The 20,411-nt window shown below is 38.2% G+C and overlaps 2 protein-coding genes across 3 annotated transcripts in view; one reads left to right on the forward strand and one right to left on the reverse strand.

Moving 5' to 3' along the window:
• Window positions 1-16,067, reverse strand: part of Sema1a (semaphorin 1a) — a 474,106-nt gene extending 458,039 nt beyond the window's left edge. For both annotated transcript variants that reach the window (XM_034979239.2, XM_034979238.2), the window contains exon 1: window positions 15,794-16,067. The gene's annotated coding sequence lies outside the window, so the exon portion shown is untranslated. The remainder of the gene's footprint in view (window positions 1-15,793) is intronic.
• A 455-nt stretch (window positions 16,068-16,522) lies between these two features.
• Window positions 16,523-20,121, forward strand: LOC117991675 (testis-specific serine/threonine-protein kinase 3-like). Its single transcript, XM_034979274.2, has 6 exons — window positions 16,523-16,787; window positions 17,307-17,476; window positions 18,070-18,219; window positions 18,518-18,791; window positions 19,391-19,567; window positions 20,031-20,121. The coding sequence occupies exons 1-6, from the start codon at window positions 16,611-16,613 to the stop codon at window positions 20,115-20,117; spliced, it is 1,035 nt and encodes a 344-aa protein (XP_034835165.1). The 5' UTR covers window positions 16,523-16,610; the 3' UTR covers window positions 20,118-20,121.
• The last annotated feature ends 290 nt before the right edge of the window (window positions 20,122-20,411 follow it).

Raw genomic sequence — 20,411 nt, forward strand, 5'->3', positions numbered from 1 at the left:
TAATGGTCTCTCATTAACTCCAATTAAGTATAGTCTAACGGCGCTGAAAATCACAAGTATCGAGTTACTGAAGCATTACGTAATGCTCATGGAAACTCATTCATTTTAACATTGCAACTCGACTAAGGCCTCATTTACGGAGACGCGGGGCGTCGCGCGTCGCGTGTGTCCTGGCGTCTCGCGGCGCGTCGTATGTCTTTTTTGTTTACTGTGCGGCGGCGCGTGAAGCGGCACTTATCATCGCACGCGTAATCACAAACATAATATTATGGCAATATAGGTACGATGTTGTTGAGAGATGCGAGGCGGAAAGAGTGGCGGTGCCCGCCGCGGGCACAGCGGGGGAAGGGCTATCGCGCGCGATTTCCAAATAAAGACTGGCAGAAGGTTCCGCTGTGGGCATCGCTTCATCGGGAATTGCCGCCGCGTGCGCCGCCACGATGAACGCCGCGTGAGACGCGTCGATGCCATACGCGGGCTCGGCCGCAAAAAACGCTCCATTTTAAACAAACGCGTATAAAATTGCGTCTCCGTAAACGCACTCATACAACACCACAATATGTTTTAATTCAGTGCGGGCCGCGCCGCCCATCGCAACGCGCGACGCCCCGCGTCTCTGTAAACGAGGCCTAGGTGAGTCTCTGTAAAGGATACGGTCCTTCCTATCTCTCAGATAGTTTTTCAAGCCAAAGATATTATAAAACTCCAGATAGACAAAGCTCATACAATTATCCATACTAATATTATAATCCATACTATCCATACTAGTCCACACTATTCATACAAATATTATACAAATGCGAAAGTGTGTCTGTCTGCCTGCCTGTCTGTCTGTCCGTCAAAAAACCTAGAGGGTAGGTACTTCCCTTTGACTTAGAATCTTACAGCACACATTAGGGGAAAAATCCGAAAACCGTAAATTTGTGGTTACATCGCTAAAAAAATTAAACTGTGTTCATGAACAAATAATTATTAAGTATTTTCAACGTTCAAAGTAAGATCACTATACCAAGACAACGAAGTGATCCTATGAAGATTCCGTTTTCCTTTTGAGGAACGAAACCCTAAAAATAAATGGATTTGTTTTTGAAGCTAATAAATAAAATGTTTACAGCTGTGATACCCTAGTGGTTAAGAGGTCTGCCTCTTATTCTGCGGTCGGGAGTTTATTCTCGGGCACGCACCTCTAACTTTTCTGAGTTATGTGCGTTTTGAAAAACTAAATCACTTCTTCTTTGTTCTCAAAGGTGTGTGAAGATTTCTGCCAAACCGCACTTGGCCAGTGCGGTGGACCATATGGCCAACCCCTTTTCATTGAGAGGGGTTTTCATACCCATGCTCAGTAATGAGCCGGCGATGTGTCGATGATGATGATGATGAAATGATATGTTTGCCGTGTCTGTATGATTAGAATTTTAACTAACACCGTGTAATAAAGGGCTCGCTTGGCCACACCCCCCGCCCAAATAACGAACTACGAACTACTTATTAGAATTAGTTAAACACGTGATTATTTCCATCCCCAGGGACTGCGCGAGTCAAGATCCCCCCACGACTATAAAAATAAATTACAATATAAAATTTTACACACCCCACGCTCAGGGATACAGCGATTCGTTACACTGAACCGTACTTTTATTGACTAACTATAATAAAAAGATACCGTTTGTAATTCTGTTTGTTTTAAGTGTTATCTATGTCTGAAAACCTTACACTGTTGTTGGAAACCAAAATCTTCGAACAGTGCGTGTTGCCAGTCATGAATATAATAATATGGATCCGAAACATGTTCGTTAACTACCTATATAAAGCTCAGAGTCACTCAGCGGCAGATGTAGAGAGCTATGCTTCGAACTTCTCTACGCGATCAGATCAAAAATGAGGAGATCCGTAGGAGAATCAGAGTAACCGACATAGCTCAACGGGGTATGAATCTGAAGTGGCAATTAACAGGGCACATAGTTCGAGTTTCAAAGGTAACAAACAATAAATCCTGACCCGTGTAACCCAATTTATTTTTAAGAATGTAAGTTTAACCGTAACCTTAATCGCCTGTCATGCAACTGGCCCTTAGGCAGGTACCTACCTTAATACTCAGTACAGTTGGTACACGTCAGAAAGTAATGTACATCGCCTTTAGAATGAGATTTCGGCTTTGTAGAGCTTTGTCTCTGTCACTCATACCGACTCGTATATGACATTTTGTCGATCTCAACGACAGAGACAACTTCTCTACAAATCTGCTATCTCCTTCCAAAGGTCGATGTACATTACTTTCTGCCGCGTATTGTAACTGTTATAATAGTCCTTGGAGTGAACCTCTTCTACGTTCCTAAGTTTATGGGTGTTAGTCGTAGGTATAACGTTTTGTTCTATAAGTGTTATACCGACAGCAGAGTACATACCGTAGTTACATACTATTGTCTCTAATAATAGAACTATTATATATTCTGTGCTAATATCAAGTAACAGAAGCCAAAGTGCCGACTAAGAACTTGCGATACTGTCAGGAAAGGACCATTATGTCAAAGCAAACTTACCCCTCCAATTTCCCTCCATGTTTGCTAAGGGCTGCTCTGTTATAAATATGCAAATGTTATTCTGCGTTTAGCGAGGCTCTGCAATAATATTTATATTGAAATTGGAGCCTACCCTTGAACTCTTCTCGTTTACGGAGACGCGGGGCGTCGCGCGTTGCGATGGGCGGCGCGGCCCGCACTGAGTTTAAACATATGGCGATGTATGAGTGCGTTTACGGAGAAGCAATTTTATACGCGTTTGTTTGAGATGGAGCGTTTTTTGCGGCCGAGCCCGCGGATGGCATCGACGCGTCCCACGCGGCGTTCATCGTGGCGGCGCACGCGGTGGCAATTCTCGATGAAGCGATGCCCGCAGCGTGACCTTCTGCCAGTCTTTATTTGGAAATCGCATAACGCAGACGCGCCCGCCGCGTGCAACGCCGCGGGCACAGCGGCGGGCACCGCCACTCTTCCCGCCTCGCATCTCTATGAACAACATCGTATATTACCATATGTTTGTGATTACGCGTGCGATGATCAGTGCCGCTTCACGCGCCGCCTCACCGTAAACAAAAAACGAACGACGCGCCGCGAGACGCCACGACATACGCGACGCGCGACGCCGCACGTCTCCGTAAACGAGGCCTTAGGCCTGGGTTACAATAGCAGAAAGGATGCCTAATAGTAATGATTTCACATTCCAAATGTGGCAGGGCCTGTCCGAGGCTTCGGCAACGTAGGCACATAAGATCACGTCTTGTCCAAAAACATAGTAAGACTAAGATTAGGCGGAGTCATAGTCAACGCAATAATTTGATAGTCAAATAGTACAGTTCGCGGCCAAAAGTAGTGTACATCGGCCTTTAGAATGACATTTCGGCTTTGTAGAGCGTTGTCTCTGTCACTCATACCTTTATGACGTGTTGACGGTCTCAACGACAGGGACAACGCTCTACAAATCATCATCATCAACCAATTATAGTCGTCCACTGCTGGACACGGGTCTCTTGTAGGGACTTTCACACGCCACGGTCTTGCACCGCCTGGATCCAGCGGCTCCCTGCGACTCGTCTGATGTCGTCCGTCCACCATGTACTTATGAATACGTATGATGTATTTTATTCACATGACAAGCAAATTCAGTGATGAATTTTCAAGCAACATAAGAACACGAATAGGTAACTGGTAACTAACCTAAAGTCTCATTTTGCTGCAATTTTCGTTATTGTTTGGGAACTATAAATAAAATAGCGGAAGCAAGGCAATTTCCGGCTTATGTCCCTTATAAAGTAAAAACCACGAGCCATCGTAAAAAAACCACTACAATCATCATAACTCCTGTCGTAAGATGGACGTGAATTCAGCTATGAGTGTTGTTCATAAATGAAAGTGTTGCTTGCTGTAGCCTAATGTTCAATGTTACCTAAGTAGTTCGTGAAATGAACTAAAAGTCGTACCTACGACTTTTAGTCACCACTCCAACTCACCACTTATCCAACCAATCTTTTTCGTACGAAAAAGATTAATGGTAATAATTCAATTCGAAAGTTCTCATTCAAATAAACATTTGCTTACTCGTGGAAACTATAGAGTTGACAAATTTGTACATGACAAGGTTGTATGGAAACGGTTGGCTTTGCATCCAGCAGCCCATAAGGTAGTGTACCTATCTAATTGTTACATGGCTTATGTACCTATTGCATATTTGATTACATATTGTGATATTTTATTAAAAATGAAACAAAAAAAGCAACTAGGTATTGAATTTTGATCTCTACTTCGAGCAACTATTGAAATCCGTTAGTGAATTTAGCAGAAGCTGTCAAGATCAGCCAATTAATATTTGGATAGGGTAATAACTTCAACTAGGAATGAGGAGATTCGTAGAAGAACTAGAGTAACCGATATAGCTCAGCGGGTTGCGAAGCTGAAGTGGCAATAGGCAGTGGACATAGTTCGAAAGGCATATGTTGGGGTCTTAAGGCGAGTCACCGAGGCGGGGAGCGCGGCTTTGAAGTAAACCGCTTGGCAACGTTCAAATTCTGTGTTTCAAACGTTAAATTTGAATTTAATAAATTATAGAAGTCCTGTTGAAAACCAAAATTTTGCAGGTTCTCTGTAGTACTTAAAGAAAAATATTTCCATATAAAAATTATTTGCCAAGTCAGAAATTTTAGTATGAAATAATTCGTTTTAGACTTTTATTTCGGCTTATTTCAAGATTTTATTTGATCGAGTGAAGTACTTCCTACTGTATATCAAAGTAGCACATTCTTTAGACAATGTCTTTAGGTATATTGTACATTTTTAGCAAGGCCATTATTTAATAGTAAATACCTAAAACATTTGATCTAGCAAACCAGTTTTTTCCGCTTAGCCTCGCTGACTCGCCTTAAGGTGTTGGAATAGCGATCTTATTCCTACAACGGAAAGCGCCGCGTTGGAAGACTACCTATATAATCCAGCGGCTGGATTCAGCCGGCACAAGACTGTAGCGTGTGGAAATCCCTACAAGACACCATGTCAAGCAATGGACGTCTATCAGTTGAAGATGATGATGATGAATAACTCCAAACACTTGATCGAAATAGGTACCTATCTAATACTTTCGAGTTTAAAACTTCCACAAACTACTAGGCTTAGTTGTCTGTGAATACTACATAGCCGTCCCTACAGATAGAACCAAAATGCTGACAGTTAAAGAACCGAATTGGCAGCACAGCAATACCACAACAACATAGTACAATCTACCACAAAATTAATTACCATGTTCAGCACTTAAAAAAGTAACAATTTCACAACAACCCTCATGCAATTTAATAAAGGGAGATATGTTCACAAACCATAAAATGAGATTTCCACATCGCTGAGGCTGTAAGTGACTGCCCCACTCAATTCGGACATAATTCGAAATTACATACAGTATACATATACTTTTATCACTATCAAATGGCCACAACTTGACCCATGTAAAAGAGTAATAGCCGATTAATATTCTAGTACGGCACTTACGAGCTTTCCGCGTCAAGCTAATCCAATGTGAGTCAAAAATAGCCCAGAATATACTCACCTAGGTTCTAATTCTAAGACTTTTCGGACAGTTTATCCATAATTTCAATCAATTCCATTTGGCTAATACAAATATTTGCACAGTTGTGACCATACCAAATTAATGCATTAAGTTCTCACGCGCCATTTTAACCTTTTGTGCCGACTGTCATGTCATGATTTTATCGTCCAAAATGTCGAAAAATGCGACTGTAGTACGGAGTCTAACTCGCACTTGGCCGGTTTTTATCAAAATGGATGGCACCGTTGCTAATAAGTTTCAGAAAATACGTTTCACACGCGTTCGCGTTGAGTGTTTTTTAATATTCACCTACCTACATAACATATACCTACCTATATTATAACAAGTCAGTAGATCAATGCCGCCCATGAGATTTTATCCCACGCCTGTAAGAAACAAGGTAACGAACTGCCTCGTGGAAATCAACAGCATAAAGCTGTACCTACCTACTAAATAAACAACTATAGTCTGCGACAGGTTGAGATAGCAATCGGGGTATGAGGAGGGTGGACGCTCTGCACACCCGCACGTCACCCGCGCTCGCCCGCACCGTGACTGCCATCTTGACCTGTCGCGTATTAATACTTAATTAATGGAAAGATACTTGCTTAAATGGTAGAAACATAAGCCTATAAAATTATTGAAATATTCAATTCATGTCGCACCATTTTTTTAGTGGAGAATTCCCTACGGATACCTACCACCGCGCCCGGGGAAGCACGGAAGTTATGTCGGACTCTTGCCAACTAAAACCCCACAATGTTCCATGCACCGCCTGGTGGCTGGGCTATGGGCATAACCTAGCCAGCGGCGCCTGCTGAGGATCTTCTTCTGAGACCAATAGAGTCCCTAGCCTTACACACCGTCTGAGGAACGCAAAAGGAGGCGCACAGGAACAGGGTTACGGCACTTTGTGCACCTGAAAACCTATTCCATATAATATATCTTGGCGGGGGCACTGCCGTGCCCCCTGATCACTACAAGACCTAGTGTAACTTTTCAAATTGTAACGAGTTTAGTTTACCATGACATGAACATGAGGTTAAAGCTAAACATTGGACATCTCGATACTTTGACAGATAAACCTAACTCCGGATGTCACGTTTCTAATATGAAAAATGCAGCTAAAATTACCATATTCAAGGTTTTGGCGGGTAACGTGACAAACATGCTCAGTAGCTTAATTTTGAACACCGTATATAGGTTAAGAGGATTAGAATATTTAACAAAAACGGTAGGCAAGTGGTCTTTTGTTTCTAACGGGTCCTTTGAAATAATTTTCTACACAAGTTTTTCATTAAAGAAAATAGACATACCAAATATTATTATTGTGCATATACATAATATTATTACCCATATAATGTGTTTTTCCCACACAAATGTTTCACTCGTAATAATTAATAAGCTAATTTATTATGCTTATTACACTGCAAACGTGCATTTTAGAATTTCGTTTTGGAATATTATATTGTATGTTACCTACCGCGATTATTGCACATATTAAAACATTTTGCGGTGTGTTCTACTAATATAATAAGTGTAAATATGTGCAATTAATATGAAGAACAAAGAGAATTTTGAATACTATGAGAAACCACGTACATTCGTACTAATACGATCAAAATTGGAGTCCTTATAGCTCTACAAATATCCCCTCAAATACTACAGCCTAAAAACTCTGCAGAAAATTGAAGAGTATAATCTTCGATATTATAAGAAAGCACGTACATACGTACTAATACGATCAGAATTGGAGTCCTTATAGCACTACAAATATGACCTCATATACAGCCTAAAAAAACCTTGAAAAGAAAAACCATGAGTATAATCACAGAATACTTAATAGAACCTGACAAGTGTAATTTATAGATAGAAATAACAATTGATTAGGAATATTCATATTATAGGATCTAAGTAGAATGATTTGAGCCATATAGGTAGACTAGCTTATGCTCGCGACATCGTCCGCGTGGACTAGGTATACAAATTTCAAACCAATATTTCAGCCCCATAAGAGCTATCTGCATGCTAAATTTCAGTTCGATCCGTCTAGTGGTTTGAGCTGTGCGTTGTCAGTCAGTCAGCTTTCCCTTTTATTATTTATATTTCGGCTATACTCTGTGAAAAAGGACCCCGGATGGGTTCAAAACTAGCCGGGCTTACATCGACTAACCACGTGAGTATAGCATGCCAAATTTCAGTCCGATCCGTCCAGTAGTTTGTGTTGTGCGTTGATAGATCAGTCAGTCAGTCAATCCTTATATTATATATTTAGAAGAAGATTAGATAAGATTTCAGTATTACAATGAAGCTCATTTCCGGTTCCCATAGACCCCACAGCGCTAGTGGGTGCAAATTAAAAGCGTTTAAGGTAATTACTAATTACACAGTTTGTGACAACAGGACACGGTACATAAAAGGTAACTAGGTATTTGTTTTGAAATCGCGCTCCTGGATTTAATTGTTGGCCTAATTTAAACTAAATAGTTGCTCAACTGTTTATTCTCAGTTTGTTTTGTTCATTTTGGTTTCTATTTCATTCATTTTCTAGATATAAAAATGGATCGCAAAATGTGTTGCTGATCGCAAATCTCGAGAACAGCTGAACCGATTTCGCTAATTCTTTTTTTATAATATTCCTTGAAGTACGAGCATGGTTCTTACGGAGAGAAAAATTAAAAAAAAATCCTGAAAAAGAATCGACTGTTAGGCGGTACGAAGTTCGCCGGGGCAGCTAGTTTTAGATAAAAAGCGATCAAGTGGGAGTTGGACTCGTAAACGAATTGTTCCGCACCAATATACATTTTTTATTTTGTAACCCGTAGATGATGCCCGCGACTTCATCCGCGTGGATTTAGGTTTTAAAAAATCCAGTAGGAACTCTTAGATTTGGGATAAAAAGTAGCCTACGTCGTACCCCGGGATGCAAGCATCTCTGTACCAAATTTCATCAAAATCAATTTAACGGATGGGCCGTGAAAGGCTAGCAGACAGACAGACAGACATACGCACTTTCGCATTTATAATATTAGTATGGATAATATGGATAAATTCACCGAAGGTTTTCTACGAAAAGTTATTTTACTATCACTCAAATACCAACTGCCGGGAATTGATTATTGAACCCTGGACCTCACACTTTTAAGACAACAGCGTTCATCACTGCTCCATGGAGGTCATCAGAATCTAATACAAATCTGTCTAGATACAACGGTGGGTTCTCGACGCTGTATACCTAAGTATGTCACCCATTTATTTTCAGTGTCGAATCGGTATCTTAATAATCAGCGACCAAAATAATATAGATAGAAACATTAACAATTTATAAATAGACCCAATTTATTTGTGAATAAATCGAGCAAACAAACAATTTTATTAATGAAGGTAGCGATAAGCCAACCAAAAATCGCTACAAGTATTTTCTGTATAGAACATTACAAACCGCTAGCGTGTCCCCCCAAATCTACTTAGACAAGGGCTTATAAAACAAGCGATAATCATTCGCGGACGGTAAACATAACGTTGCGGTTGTTATGATCCCCCTTCTCCCCCCATTAACCGTAACTACTACGGGATCCATGAAAAAGCTTTTTGCGAAACACATGAATGAGTTTCACAAGGCCGAAGCGGGGCCCGTTCTATTAAAATTCTGCAAATAACAAAAGGGACGCAAAGTGTCGCCATCCCTCGTCTGCTTACCTGCTGTCCCGTGTTTAAAAAGGAATGTGATACAATGCCAGTTATTTCCATTACTCCGTAAATTGGTGGGCGGGAAAACAAATAGGAGGCGCACGATGTTGCCCGGTATGACAAAGTTCTTGCTTTGAGCTTTTCAATCCAAAAATACTTTGTTTTACTTAGCGGCCAATTAGCGGCTTATAACATAGTAGGGAGAAAACACATACTACGCGACACATAATATACGCGCGAATACAGCGCGCTATAATGTAGTTATAGTGACCTAAATTGTGAGATAGATTAAGTAGAACTATAAATAAACTTCAATGCATCTTAGGAATGCACAAGTACCTAACGATAAACTATTTCCGGCAATTGCTAGACTTTAAACTACTGAAGGGTGTGGAAATGAGTTCTTATGAACTAGAAAAGTAGGTTAAGACTTATAAGGTAGGATAAAATATTTACTGATGTTATTCTAGTCTATTATACGTCTCCAGGCTCCTTGCGTTACCTATTTATTAAATAATTTTAACAAACCACTAAAAGGAGACCCCTAGGATTTCCAGTGTGTTTGTTATATTTTAGCGAACCACTCGTTGATAAGCCTAAATTTTATCCTAGACCTAAAATCACCTCATATGCATTAGAAAGCTTTATAAATAAACATAGACAGGTATAGGTACATAAGCCTCACCTAAAAGCATTCGCCCCGAGTTATGAATCTAAAACCAAATATGAATGCGGATTGCGGATATTAAACATTGCAAAAATTTCCCCAAATTACGAATACGTGTTTTGAGCTGCAGCGCAAAAAATGTGCAAATACTACCTACTCTACCCTAATTTGCTACGAAATACACGAAAGTTTGCTGTGAAACACTTCGCGTTATGTAAATTTTAGTCATGACAACTGAAAATGGGTCTCTTGAACTGGGTCACGTATATTTTACTTATAAATCTGGGGCGGCCACTAAATTATTAAGACTTTAATTGAGCCGGACAGGTGGCAGCATTGTATTCGTAAGGCAGAGTTGTAGAGCATTTAGAGAAACAATGGCCTTTGCGGTAACTATATAACCATATAACTCCTTAGATAAAATTAAATAGTAATGTGTGACTGTTTGTGGTGATACTTGGATCAATCAATTAGCCTATTTGCGTCCACTACTGGATCTAGGGCCTTTACAAGAGCGCGCCACTACACACGGTACTCCGTCTTCCTCATCCACCCACTTCCCACTACCTTAAGGTCGTCAGTCCGGTGGTTTGGAGGTCATCCCACACTGCGCTTGTTGGTACGCGGTAATACGTGATTAATATAACAAGAACTGACAAGAACTCAATTCATGAGCTGTTAGAAGCGAAGAATTCCGAACCGAATATATTCGGGCGTATACCAAATTAAATAAGAGTTCTAGCCGAGTTCTTATTATAACATTTGTACACATCTCACGATAGTTTAGAATTCGTCAAAGTTCGGTCAATTTGCTTTTAGTTTCACTAACCTATCAGTATACGAGTATCATTTAAAATCTGAAACACGGAAATCGGAAAAATGGAATACGAATATTTTTACAACGCGCCTGCTCAATAGAAAATAGGTGCATGTGCAAATGGACGTCAGAAACAAAGACTTGTGCATCACGCATAAGTACGCCATCCACCCACGGACAAAGCTGACAAGGTAGGTCAGAAGTTTTCCATTCCACCATTTTTAGCATTCCGTGCCTGCGAACAAGGCGTAAATGGTGCTCTATATTAGAGCATTTATACCAACTACGAGAGAGTTATGTTATGACTTTTCGAGTTCAATACAATTTTCCTTGATTTAAAAGACTGAATGTGTTGTGTATGTTCTGGTTTGTCTGTTAGTGGACTCCGTCATTAGGTAGGTACATCGATGGTAGGTACTCATTACTAGTTATCTTAACGTTTTTACGCCATGCTTAATGACGCCATGATAAATCCCAATGATGTTGGAATCTAGGATAAATCCAATAAGGCGGATAAAATAAGATTAGTCCTTATTTTGAAGGTGAACCGTACTTTTGACATGACCATTGCCCATTGAGTTAAAATGGCGCATGAAAAGTCATTTATACGGACTATATCGAAAATATTTGTAAAACTTGGGTAAAGGTGTGGGATGTTCTCCACATACAAAAACTAGATGATGCTACTCCACATCACTGTGCTACTCGCACTTATACGAAAGGATGCTAGAGTACAGAAAGTAACTTACAACGATGTTACTAGATGACACCACAGGTATCTTCAAATACGCAATATGAAGCCTAAATCACACTAACGAAGTGTTAACTTCAGAAGCCTAAATATACCAGTTCCAAGGCGCAACGGTTAGGTCTTCCTATGGTTCCAGGTGTAAGGGCACACTCGATTAAATGCTTTTTTTTTAAATAGAGAAACTTAAACTTTTATTGTTTTAGTTACAAAACCCATGACTTGCGAATTTCAATCGATTTTGAATGGTTCTATTTCAGTATTGGATATTGCGACCGATGTAAAACTTCTAATTCACAATAAAGTAACGGAAAGCATTCTTTGTTTCATTGCCAAAGTAATACTTTAACTTTTACATGAAATGCAAGAGAATAAACCATTAAGCGTTTCCTTTTGCCTGCAACAAATTAAAGACAAACTTTCTTCTGTTACTCCCAAGATACAATTGATAATGTGATCTGGGCCAACTTTTTTGTTTTTGCTCTCAACTCAATGATTGACGAACGCGCAATAAGAAATCAGACTCTTCAGGCTTCTTAGACTTGCTTTCCAAGAAAATTAGCTGTTTCTGTTAATCCAAACCAAATTGTAAGATTTATATTCTACACACATACCTACTCGAAATAAATGAGTAGGTGTATGAGTGATTTTTTTTTGTGCCTTATCATGCGATCAGTCGGTGGACTATGATGCAGATTGGTTGTATGAAGATTGGCGTGATTGGAGACAACTTCCCCAGCGGGAAAACTCCATAAGTCTCAACTAAATACCCGGTATATGCCGGATGGCCTGCGGCATTGTCAACTGCAGTTCAAGCGATTTGGAAATATGAGTGATATTAAAGATTTAATAAGTCATCGATACCGTTGGCTGTAGGGCTGAAATCTTAATGGCATTCGTTGTAAGGTACGTAGATGTGTGTTGTTGTTAGCTTTTCAATTGAAGTTGAAAAGGGAATATCAGATAAGTTTACAAAGGAATAAAAAATAGGTACAGTTCTGTTATAACGTCGGCAAAACAATTCCTATGAAACGTTTCGTTTAAATGTTGGAACTTGTACATGAAAGAACGAGAAATATGCAATTGATTGATTCTGTATGGAAACTCCAATACTTCAATTAAAAACGAGACTCGCGAGTTCTCGGTTTGCTGGTCAACTTTTATTAGTTCCTAGACTGGGAAAAGTAATCAAGCTAGCAATATAGGTATCGCACACCTAACTCCGGAGTCCGGATAACTCTTAATTGTTTGATGTGACGTCTTCGGATACGTGTGCCAGTCTAGCTTCCTCTTATCTTGTTAACGAACAAATTACAAGTTTTTAATGCATTTTCGGAAAAGATTAAACTACTTAGGTATTCAGAAATTATAAGCGAAGTTGCCACGAACTGTTTAATTGATGACCGTTTAAATGCAACTAAGTAAGCAGGTACGTAGTTATAACTTTAAGAGAGTTAAATTTATTTTCATTCATTTCCATATTTTAAATGGATAATTAAGTATTTATCTTACTTTTATACTTATCTCATTTTTAGTGGTCTTAACCTACTATACGTACTTTGACTTTTAATTCTACAACTTTCCTACCCATTTTTATATTTCTGAGATTTTAATTCCATAGTAAAAAAAATACCAGCCAACTGCGAGTCAGACCCGCGCACGGTTGCCTACTACATTACTACAGTCGAATTTTTTCGACATTTTGTATGATAAATCAAAAGTATTTAGCATAAAAATATATAAAAATCTGTTTTAGAATGTAGAGGCTAAGCTCTTACATTTGATACCCCTCTTAGTAGGTAACTAGTCTTAATTTGAAAGTTGAAAACACTAATTATTTGCTCATGAACTCATTTTCATTTTTTTCGTGACAACAAAATGATCTAAATAAAAAACGTATTCAGCTACGAGCATTTATAATTAACGAAATATTTCTGAAAATAAGCTATTCGTACCTATATGTGCATAGCGTAGCGTTCACAATTACGATAACAAAAGCAGCAGGCGAGCTCTAGAAATATGCTTTCTAAATGAAAGCGTACAAAAAAGAGGCAAATTCACGAAAATGGGTCATCGAATGAAGTAGGTATTGCACACGTCCAGTAGAGTTAGACCCCATGTCGGTACTCAATTTGCTTTTGAATGGGAATTCAAAAGTTCACGGGAGAGACCTCGCTAAGTGGACGGTAAAATGGGAGACGGGACGCATACGACAAGATTTGGACGGCTGGCCGTCTGATGCAGCAATAGTAAAAATTGTACTCGTTAATAGACTTGTCTGTTCGTCCCGGGATTCGTTTCCGTCGAAAATATCAACACCCACGAAATTTTTCAGGAATACAAGTTACAACTACCTACATATACCTAGATCCGGTAACAACTTGGGAGAAACAACTTCGAAAAGGAAGCTGACAGAAGAATAAACCTCGGTGGGGCAGCATTAATGTCTTAATTAGGTATTGATATCCTTTACCAATGGGAACATTGTACTACTAAATTAGCTCGGTTTAAAGACTGTGTACAGCCGAATTAGCACCAATGGTACTGATTCTGATGGCAACCAAATTTTAGTATTTGCATCTTCTTCCTACTAATACAATAAGAAAAGGACATGTACAAACTTATTTTAAGTAATTTGAATCTGTCAGACCTTGTGACTTTAGGTCTTGAGCACAGTGTTTAAAATATAATAATATGTAGATTGATGGTTGTAGCATTAACATTTTAAGTTGTTAATTAAAAATTCATTGGCCCCGATTCTCTAGTCTCTCTCTAAAATAAATTTAGAGTATCTGCATCCTTTTCTTTTTACTAATGCTAAAAAAGGAACGGAACATGACTTTCACATTTAAAGACTCTAAATTTTAGTGCACAATACAAATTTAAACGGTAGGTTCGCGAGTGCGTGCTAAAATCACGGGTTTTACCATCTAAAAATTAAATTTAGAAATGTCAAACTGCTTCTGTCCTTTTCATATTACAATAGTAAGAAGAGGGCGCGAATACTCTAAAATTAGGTTGTGCTTAGAATCGGTGCCATTTTCTGTCCCTCTTTAACAATATTAAACAGAAAAAGAAAATCTACAATATTTAAATTGCCTAAGGCTGTGGTTATGTAAAGTTCTGTTAACCAGTTCAAGAATAGATCAGACAAACATTTGAAAAACTCGAAGCACTTCTGATTTATACACATCAGCGAAAGCTGCTTAGTCTATTAAAAATAATAATAATAGTTAGGCATATTACTTATCTCTTGTAGACATCCATCAGTTGAGAAATCAACTAAATGTTTAATAACTATTTACTTCAGTAAGTAAGTATAAAATTACTTAATTTGAATTGTATTACTTACAAGCAAAGATTCTGGGTTAGTTACAAAAGGTTTGATTTTAGTCACATACCCAGATTATTTGCTTGCCAATTTAATATAAGTGGTTGGGAAGCAATCATAATTCATAATAATTAAATGAACCTGCCATACTGAAACTTGTCATACACAAATGAGTCAAGCCTGAGATGTTAGTACATGGCCGTAGTTAGTGGCATTGTGGGGCAATGCCATACCTTAATATATCAATGCCCTACCTTAAAAATACTTTCAAGTAATATGCTAAGGAAACTGTTTGTTTACACTCATATTATGATAATATGATAAAAATAAACTTATACTATCTAATAGAGGTTTGTCACAATCATTTAGAAGCTGCCAATGCGTTGCTAGCTTTTCAGGAATACTTCATTGTACTATCAATTGACCAGATCATCAAGTAAAATTTTTACTTATGCCCTACTTGTACATAACCATGGCTGCCCTCATATTATATAATCAGTCTATGGCTGCCCTACATTAAATTCAACTCTGGCTACACCCCTGTTTAAGTAGGTACTACAGCCAGTCCCCTGTTCATAAACATAAATTGTTTTGTACTATGTATATAACCAAATGTAAAGTGCAAGAAATAAAAAAGAATGCAAATAAAAGATGTTTTTTAACAGCAGTCATTTTATTTAATTTAAAAATAAATAGAAAGCATTAATATTAAGTAACCTACTACAAGCAAAAGTAAATATACACACACACGCACACACAAAATAAACTAATAAGTAAAACATAGGTAGGTACCAAAGACATTATGCAAAGAAATTATAAATAAGTATGTGTATAGTACAAAAATGACTACTAAATAATGGTTGGTACCTACCCATCCAGAATTCAAATAAAACATATTTTCAAGCTTAAAAATCTATCTTTGAGCATGCAATTTATACATTACTTACCTACCTTAAAACTTTAGCCCTAAATTAGGATTCCACTGTTTACAAATTATAGTCTTTAGATGTTTTTTTCGTTAACCTAAATAAGTATTTTACTTTCAACACTTAGCTTTAATAAGTACGCGTTATAGTTAGTCACTGAAACCAAAGTTTTTACACCAACTGTTCTTTCAATGTTCTTTTCTGTTTAATTTCTGCACTGTTAAGCAAAAATGCACACTTTCTTGCCTATATTTTTCTTGTTGTTATTATTTATTTATGCCGCCACCCGCCATTTTAATTTTGATAGATAGCCTTTGTGTCAAGAAGACATTGACAGTTGACTCATTTGTAGTAGATTTTTAAACCATAGACATATTTTTATTTTACTAAAAAGGTGCAAGGTATGAAGTCCAGCAAATTTCTAATGCGAGTGGCCGCCATTTTAGTGACTTCAGTACTAGACTGAAGTTTTTTATTTCGGCTGACGTCAAAACGACCTCATTTCGATGTTAATGAGACATGGTTCCAGCGCAATAGCAATTTGCGGGACTTATACGGTAGGTACCTACAATATATTTAGAAAATCCCTCCAAAAATAAGACCTTTTGTTATTTTTGTTCTGAGATCGTGATACTGGCCTGATGATGTCTATGGTAAACAAAAACCGCGGCACCAAGCGCGGCACATTCAAACACGTCATTCAACCTCAATAAGTTGACAAAATGCCATTATGACTAACACAAAAATTAAATTAACGTGAAAATAAATACAATGTGGCCAAATAAATTATACTGTGACTTATACTTAATGTAAAATTTCATAATAAATATTTTTCCTATGATATGCCAGGGCCGGATATAAGAGCCGATGACAATGTTCATGGCGAAATGTCTACAGAGCCCACGGCAACTGTTCACAGTGGCGTTGAAGCTAAAGCTGAACGAAAATTAACCGTACTTGAAACACATGGATATATTTTAGGGAGGACCATAGGTTCTGGTTCATATGCCACAGTCAAGGTTAGATTTGTTTACATGGGTATAGGTACATAATCTACTTATGAACAGGGGTTATTAGGATAAACCTGGTTAAGGATTTGGACCATTATATACTTTTTTAAAGATTGGCTTTTCAAATTTGCCAATTCTTATAATAATTAGGTATGATTCCCATTTTATAAGTAAGTAGGTAATTACTTCCTTGTTTTCCTGAGATAAAAATTATCCTAAGTCTGTCCCCAGTATGCAAGGTAAGTCTGTGCTAAAAATCCCGGGGGAACCTTTTGTTGTTCCGGTATAAGCAAGCAGCAGTTCATATGTGTTCAGGATCCAAGCTGTCTTTGTACCACACTTCATTGAAATCGTTTTAAGAGTTCAGGCATAAAGAAGCCACAAGCCATGAATGATGATGGATGAAACATATACGACTTATAATAGGTACTGTAGGTAACTACTTAGTTTAGTAAGGATGTAAGAAAACAATGAAATTGACTAAACGTTCTTAATAATAATTATTAAATATCTACGTCCTACGCTTAGGTAGCGACGAGCGATCGCCACAGCTGTCAAGTGGCAGTAAAAATAATAAGTAAATTCCAAGCACCTGGCGATTACCTGAAGAAGTTCCTACCAAGAGAGATTGAAGTTGTCAAAGGGCTGAAGCATGAAAATCTAATACGTTTCCTACAGGCTATTGAAACCACTCATAGGTAAAATTTTTAGAATGCATATTGCATAATGGGGTTGAAAAAAAATATCACAGTGGTAATGGGTAATGTCAACGACAAGCGCACGTGCTGCGCCTAGTGAGTCAGATACTCTGTCAATATTTTACGATTCAATCACAAATACCGAGCCTTGTGATTGTTCAGCTGAGGCAAGTTAAGATGCACCCAAAAGGCACGTCAACACTGACCCAGGCTTTTACTTGCGAGGCTGCCTCGCGTACCTCGGTGCTTTGTAACTTGCTTAGAGTTAATTTTATTGGTAGAAGAAAATATGGGACTTGCTATTTTTTTTTTGAAGGTTCCTACCCACTTAAACCACCTTAGTGACCTCAGCGCGCATCTTCGGGAACTCAAACGAATGTGCGCTGGTGCCTCTCAGGTCATATTAAAAAGCTTCGGGAACTCCATTAAATGTGCTAGGCTCATCCTGGAAGATGCACCTATATTCCTTTGGCTTCATGCACCTTACATGCGGCCAGGGGAGTACCTATATCATAGGTTAATTAGAAAAAGATGAAAATCCAAAATCGCAATGTCTTAACCCTAATTTATTAAAGCTCTTGGATTCATTACAGAGTATACATTGTTATGGAATATGCTGAAAATGGCAGCCTACTAGACATCATCCGCAAAGATCAACACATAGACGAATCGCGCGGACGTCGCTGGTTCAAGCAGCTCGTCGAGGCGGTAGATTATTGCCATGAACGTGGGGTGGTGCATCGGTTAGTCACCTTCTATGCTGCCAACATGCAGCTAGTAAAATTTGGGAGCTGGAGCCTAGAATAGGCTTTTGGTATACCTACCAGCTTCCAAATACCGTTAACTTTATGCTAAATAGATAGAAGTCAAATAACAACAGAATTTTGTAGAAACTGAGCGATTGTCGTTGTAGAACCTGTTGCAATTACTTGAAATAGAAACACCTACCTTAGGGATATTTTTTGTGCCTTAAAAATTCTTTTCAACTCAGACATCCAAAACTATTAGTTTCAATTTTGTCAATTCTTTTTCTTTATGCAGGGACATAAAATGCGAAAATCTATTGATGGACCATGGCCTTAACATCAAACTATCTGATTTTGGATTCGCGAGAGGTCACATGAGGCCAAAGAATGGAGTTTACTCCCTAAGTGAAACTTTTTGCGGAAGCTATGCCTACGCATCTCCAGAAATATTGAAAGGAGTCCCCTATAGACCTCAGGATTCCGATATTTGGAGCATGGGAGTAGTCCTTTACGCCATCGTTTATGGTAGACTACCATTTGACGATACCAATTATACTCAATTATTAAAGGTAAGTTTTATTTTTGTGGAAACGTGGTATGATAGTGGTGGTTTTATGTGGTAGGTATAATCAGTATTTACCTATGAACTGAATGGACTGAGATAAAAAACTCTCGCGTGTTACCTTCGCACAGTTGAAGATCTACTCACCTATAATTCCTCATTCTTAGGACAGATATTAGACCAACCAATATTAAGCCCACTCAAAGTTCGGGTTGAGAAAATCGGAGAAAATGGGTCGGCAAGTATCTTAGATAGGTACCAGATACCTACTATCGTAATTCAATTGCGCACCTCGGCTGGTAAAACCTTTTTGTTTAAGTATTAAATACTAGCTGACGCCTGCGACTTTGTACGTGTGGGTTTAGGTTTATAATTTCCCGTGGGAACTCTTTGGTTCTCCGAAATAAAAAGTAGCCTATGTCACTCCACTCTCCAGTGGTAGATACGATGGATACTTGGAAGGAGCATCACTGTTTCATTAAAACCATGCCCCTGATGGTTTCTACGCAGCATCGTACCTACCGAAAGCCTAAAACGCTTGGCAGCACGATTTTACCTGGCTCATCTATAAGTATCTTTTAATAAAGTTTTGTCTTTAATTAACAGCAAGTTCAGAACAAGGTCTCCTTTCCGCGCGACCCTAAAGTGTCCACTGAATGCCGTAAGCTGATCACTAAAATCTTGGCGCCTCTCAAAATCCGTGCTAAAATACCGCATATCTTAGCCGATCCTTGGCTTTGCCCCAGTCAGTCAACTAAAGATGCAGAGTTGGATGCTAATCCGGTAAGAGTAATCTTAATCCAAGTAGGTAAGTATGTAGATAGGTATTCAACTCTTTCAAAGTTCAAACCTATTTCATCGCGGAATTGGAATGATGACTATGTCAAAAATAAATTATTTAAGGAATTATTAAATAAAAATTCCTAAAATCCACGATCGCTGTTAGTTTTAAGTTTACCAACCATTTTAAATTATTTATCGATTTAACTAAGAAAGTAAGTAGGTATGCCAAATTACTTCAAACATTTATGACCTCACATCTATGTATTTCATACTCAAACTCCCTTACTAGTTTGACGTTTGATAAAAAGTCGCTGATTTGACTAATCATCCCTGAACAGATTCCCATTCATAGACCATTGGCAATGACAATTTCCCTTTTTTATTTTTTACATCGTGCCAGAGGCACAGACCAAGGCCAACCCATAATGCCTAAACTTAGTTTCACTTTATGCTCTTGTTCCAGGATAATGCTCAAAGTGGCAAAGACGAAATAAAAAGCGTAAACATTGGAACTGTAACATTCGATAGAAAATTGGAAGAAGTTAAATAACATTATTTTAGCAATTATTATATTTAAACCTTTATTTTAAAATCTAGGAAATCCACAAAAACATTGTAAGTAGGTAACTGTCCAATAAACATTTGACACAAGCTTCCCTTTCTTATTTTTAGAATTCTAGGAAAATTCATTATTTCAAAGGAGTGTATCGAGAACGCAAAATCTTATTTATATACCTATTTCATTAAAAGTGAAACTTATAATTAAAATTCCAATTGAAATTGAAATAAAAGTATTTTCCCCCTATAAGGGCAAGCATAATGTGCTTGCCTTTATAGAAAATTA

This window comes from Maniola hyperantus, chromosome 20 (assembly GCF_902806685.2).
Source record: "Maniola hyperantus chromosome 20, iAphHyp1.2, whole genome shotgun sequence".
NCBI lineage: Eukaryota > Metazoa > Arthropoda > Insecta > Lepidoptera > Nymphalidae > Maniola > Maniola hyperantus.

Coding starts and splice junctions, on each gene's coding strand:
- LOC117991675 (XM_034979274.2), top strand. CDS start 16,611: ATGCCAGGGCCGGATATAAGAGCCGATGACAATGTTCATGGCGAAATG. Junction 18,220..18,517: donor GAACGTGGGGTGGTGCATCG/GTTAGTCACCTT, acceptor TTCTTTATGCAG/GGACATAAAATGCGAAAATC. Junction 18,792..19,390: donor ATTATACTCAATTATTAAAG/GTAAGTTTTATT, acceptor TTTAATTAACAG/CAAGTTCAGAACAAGGTCTC.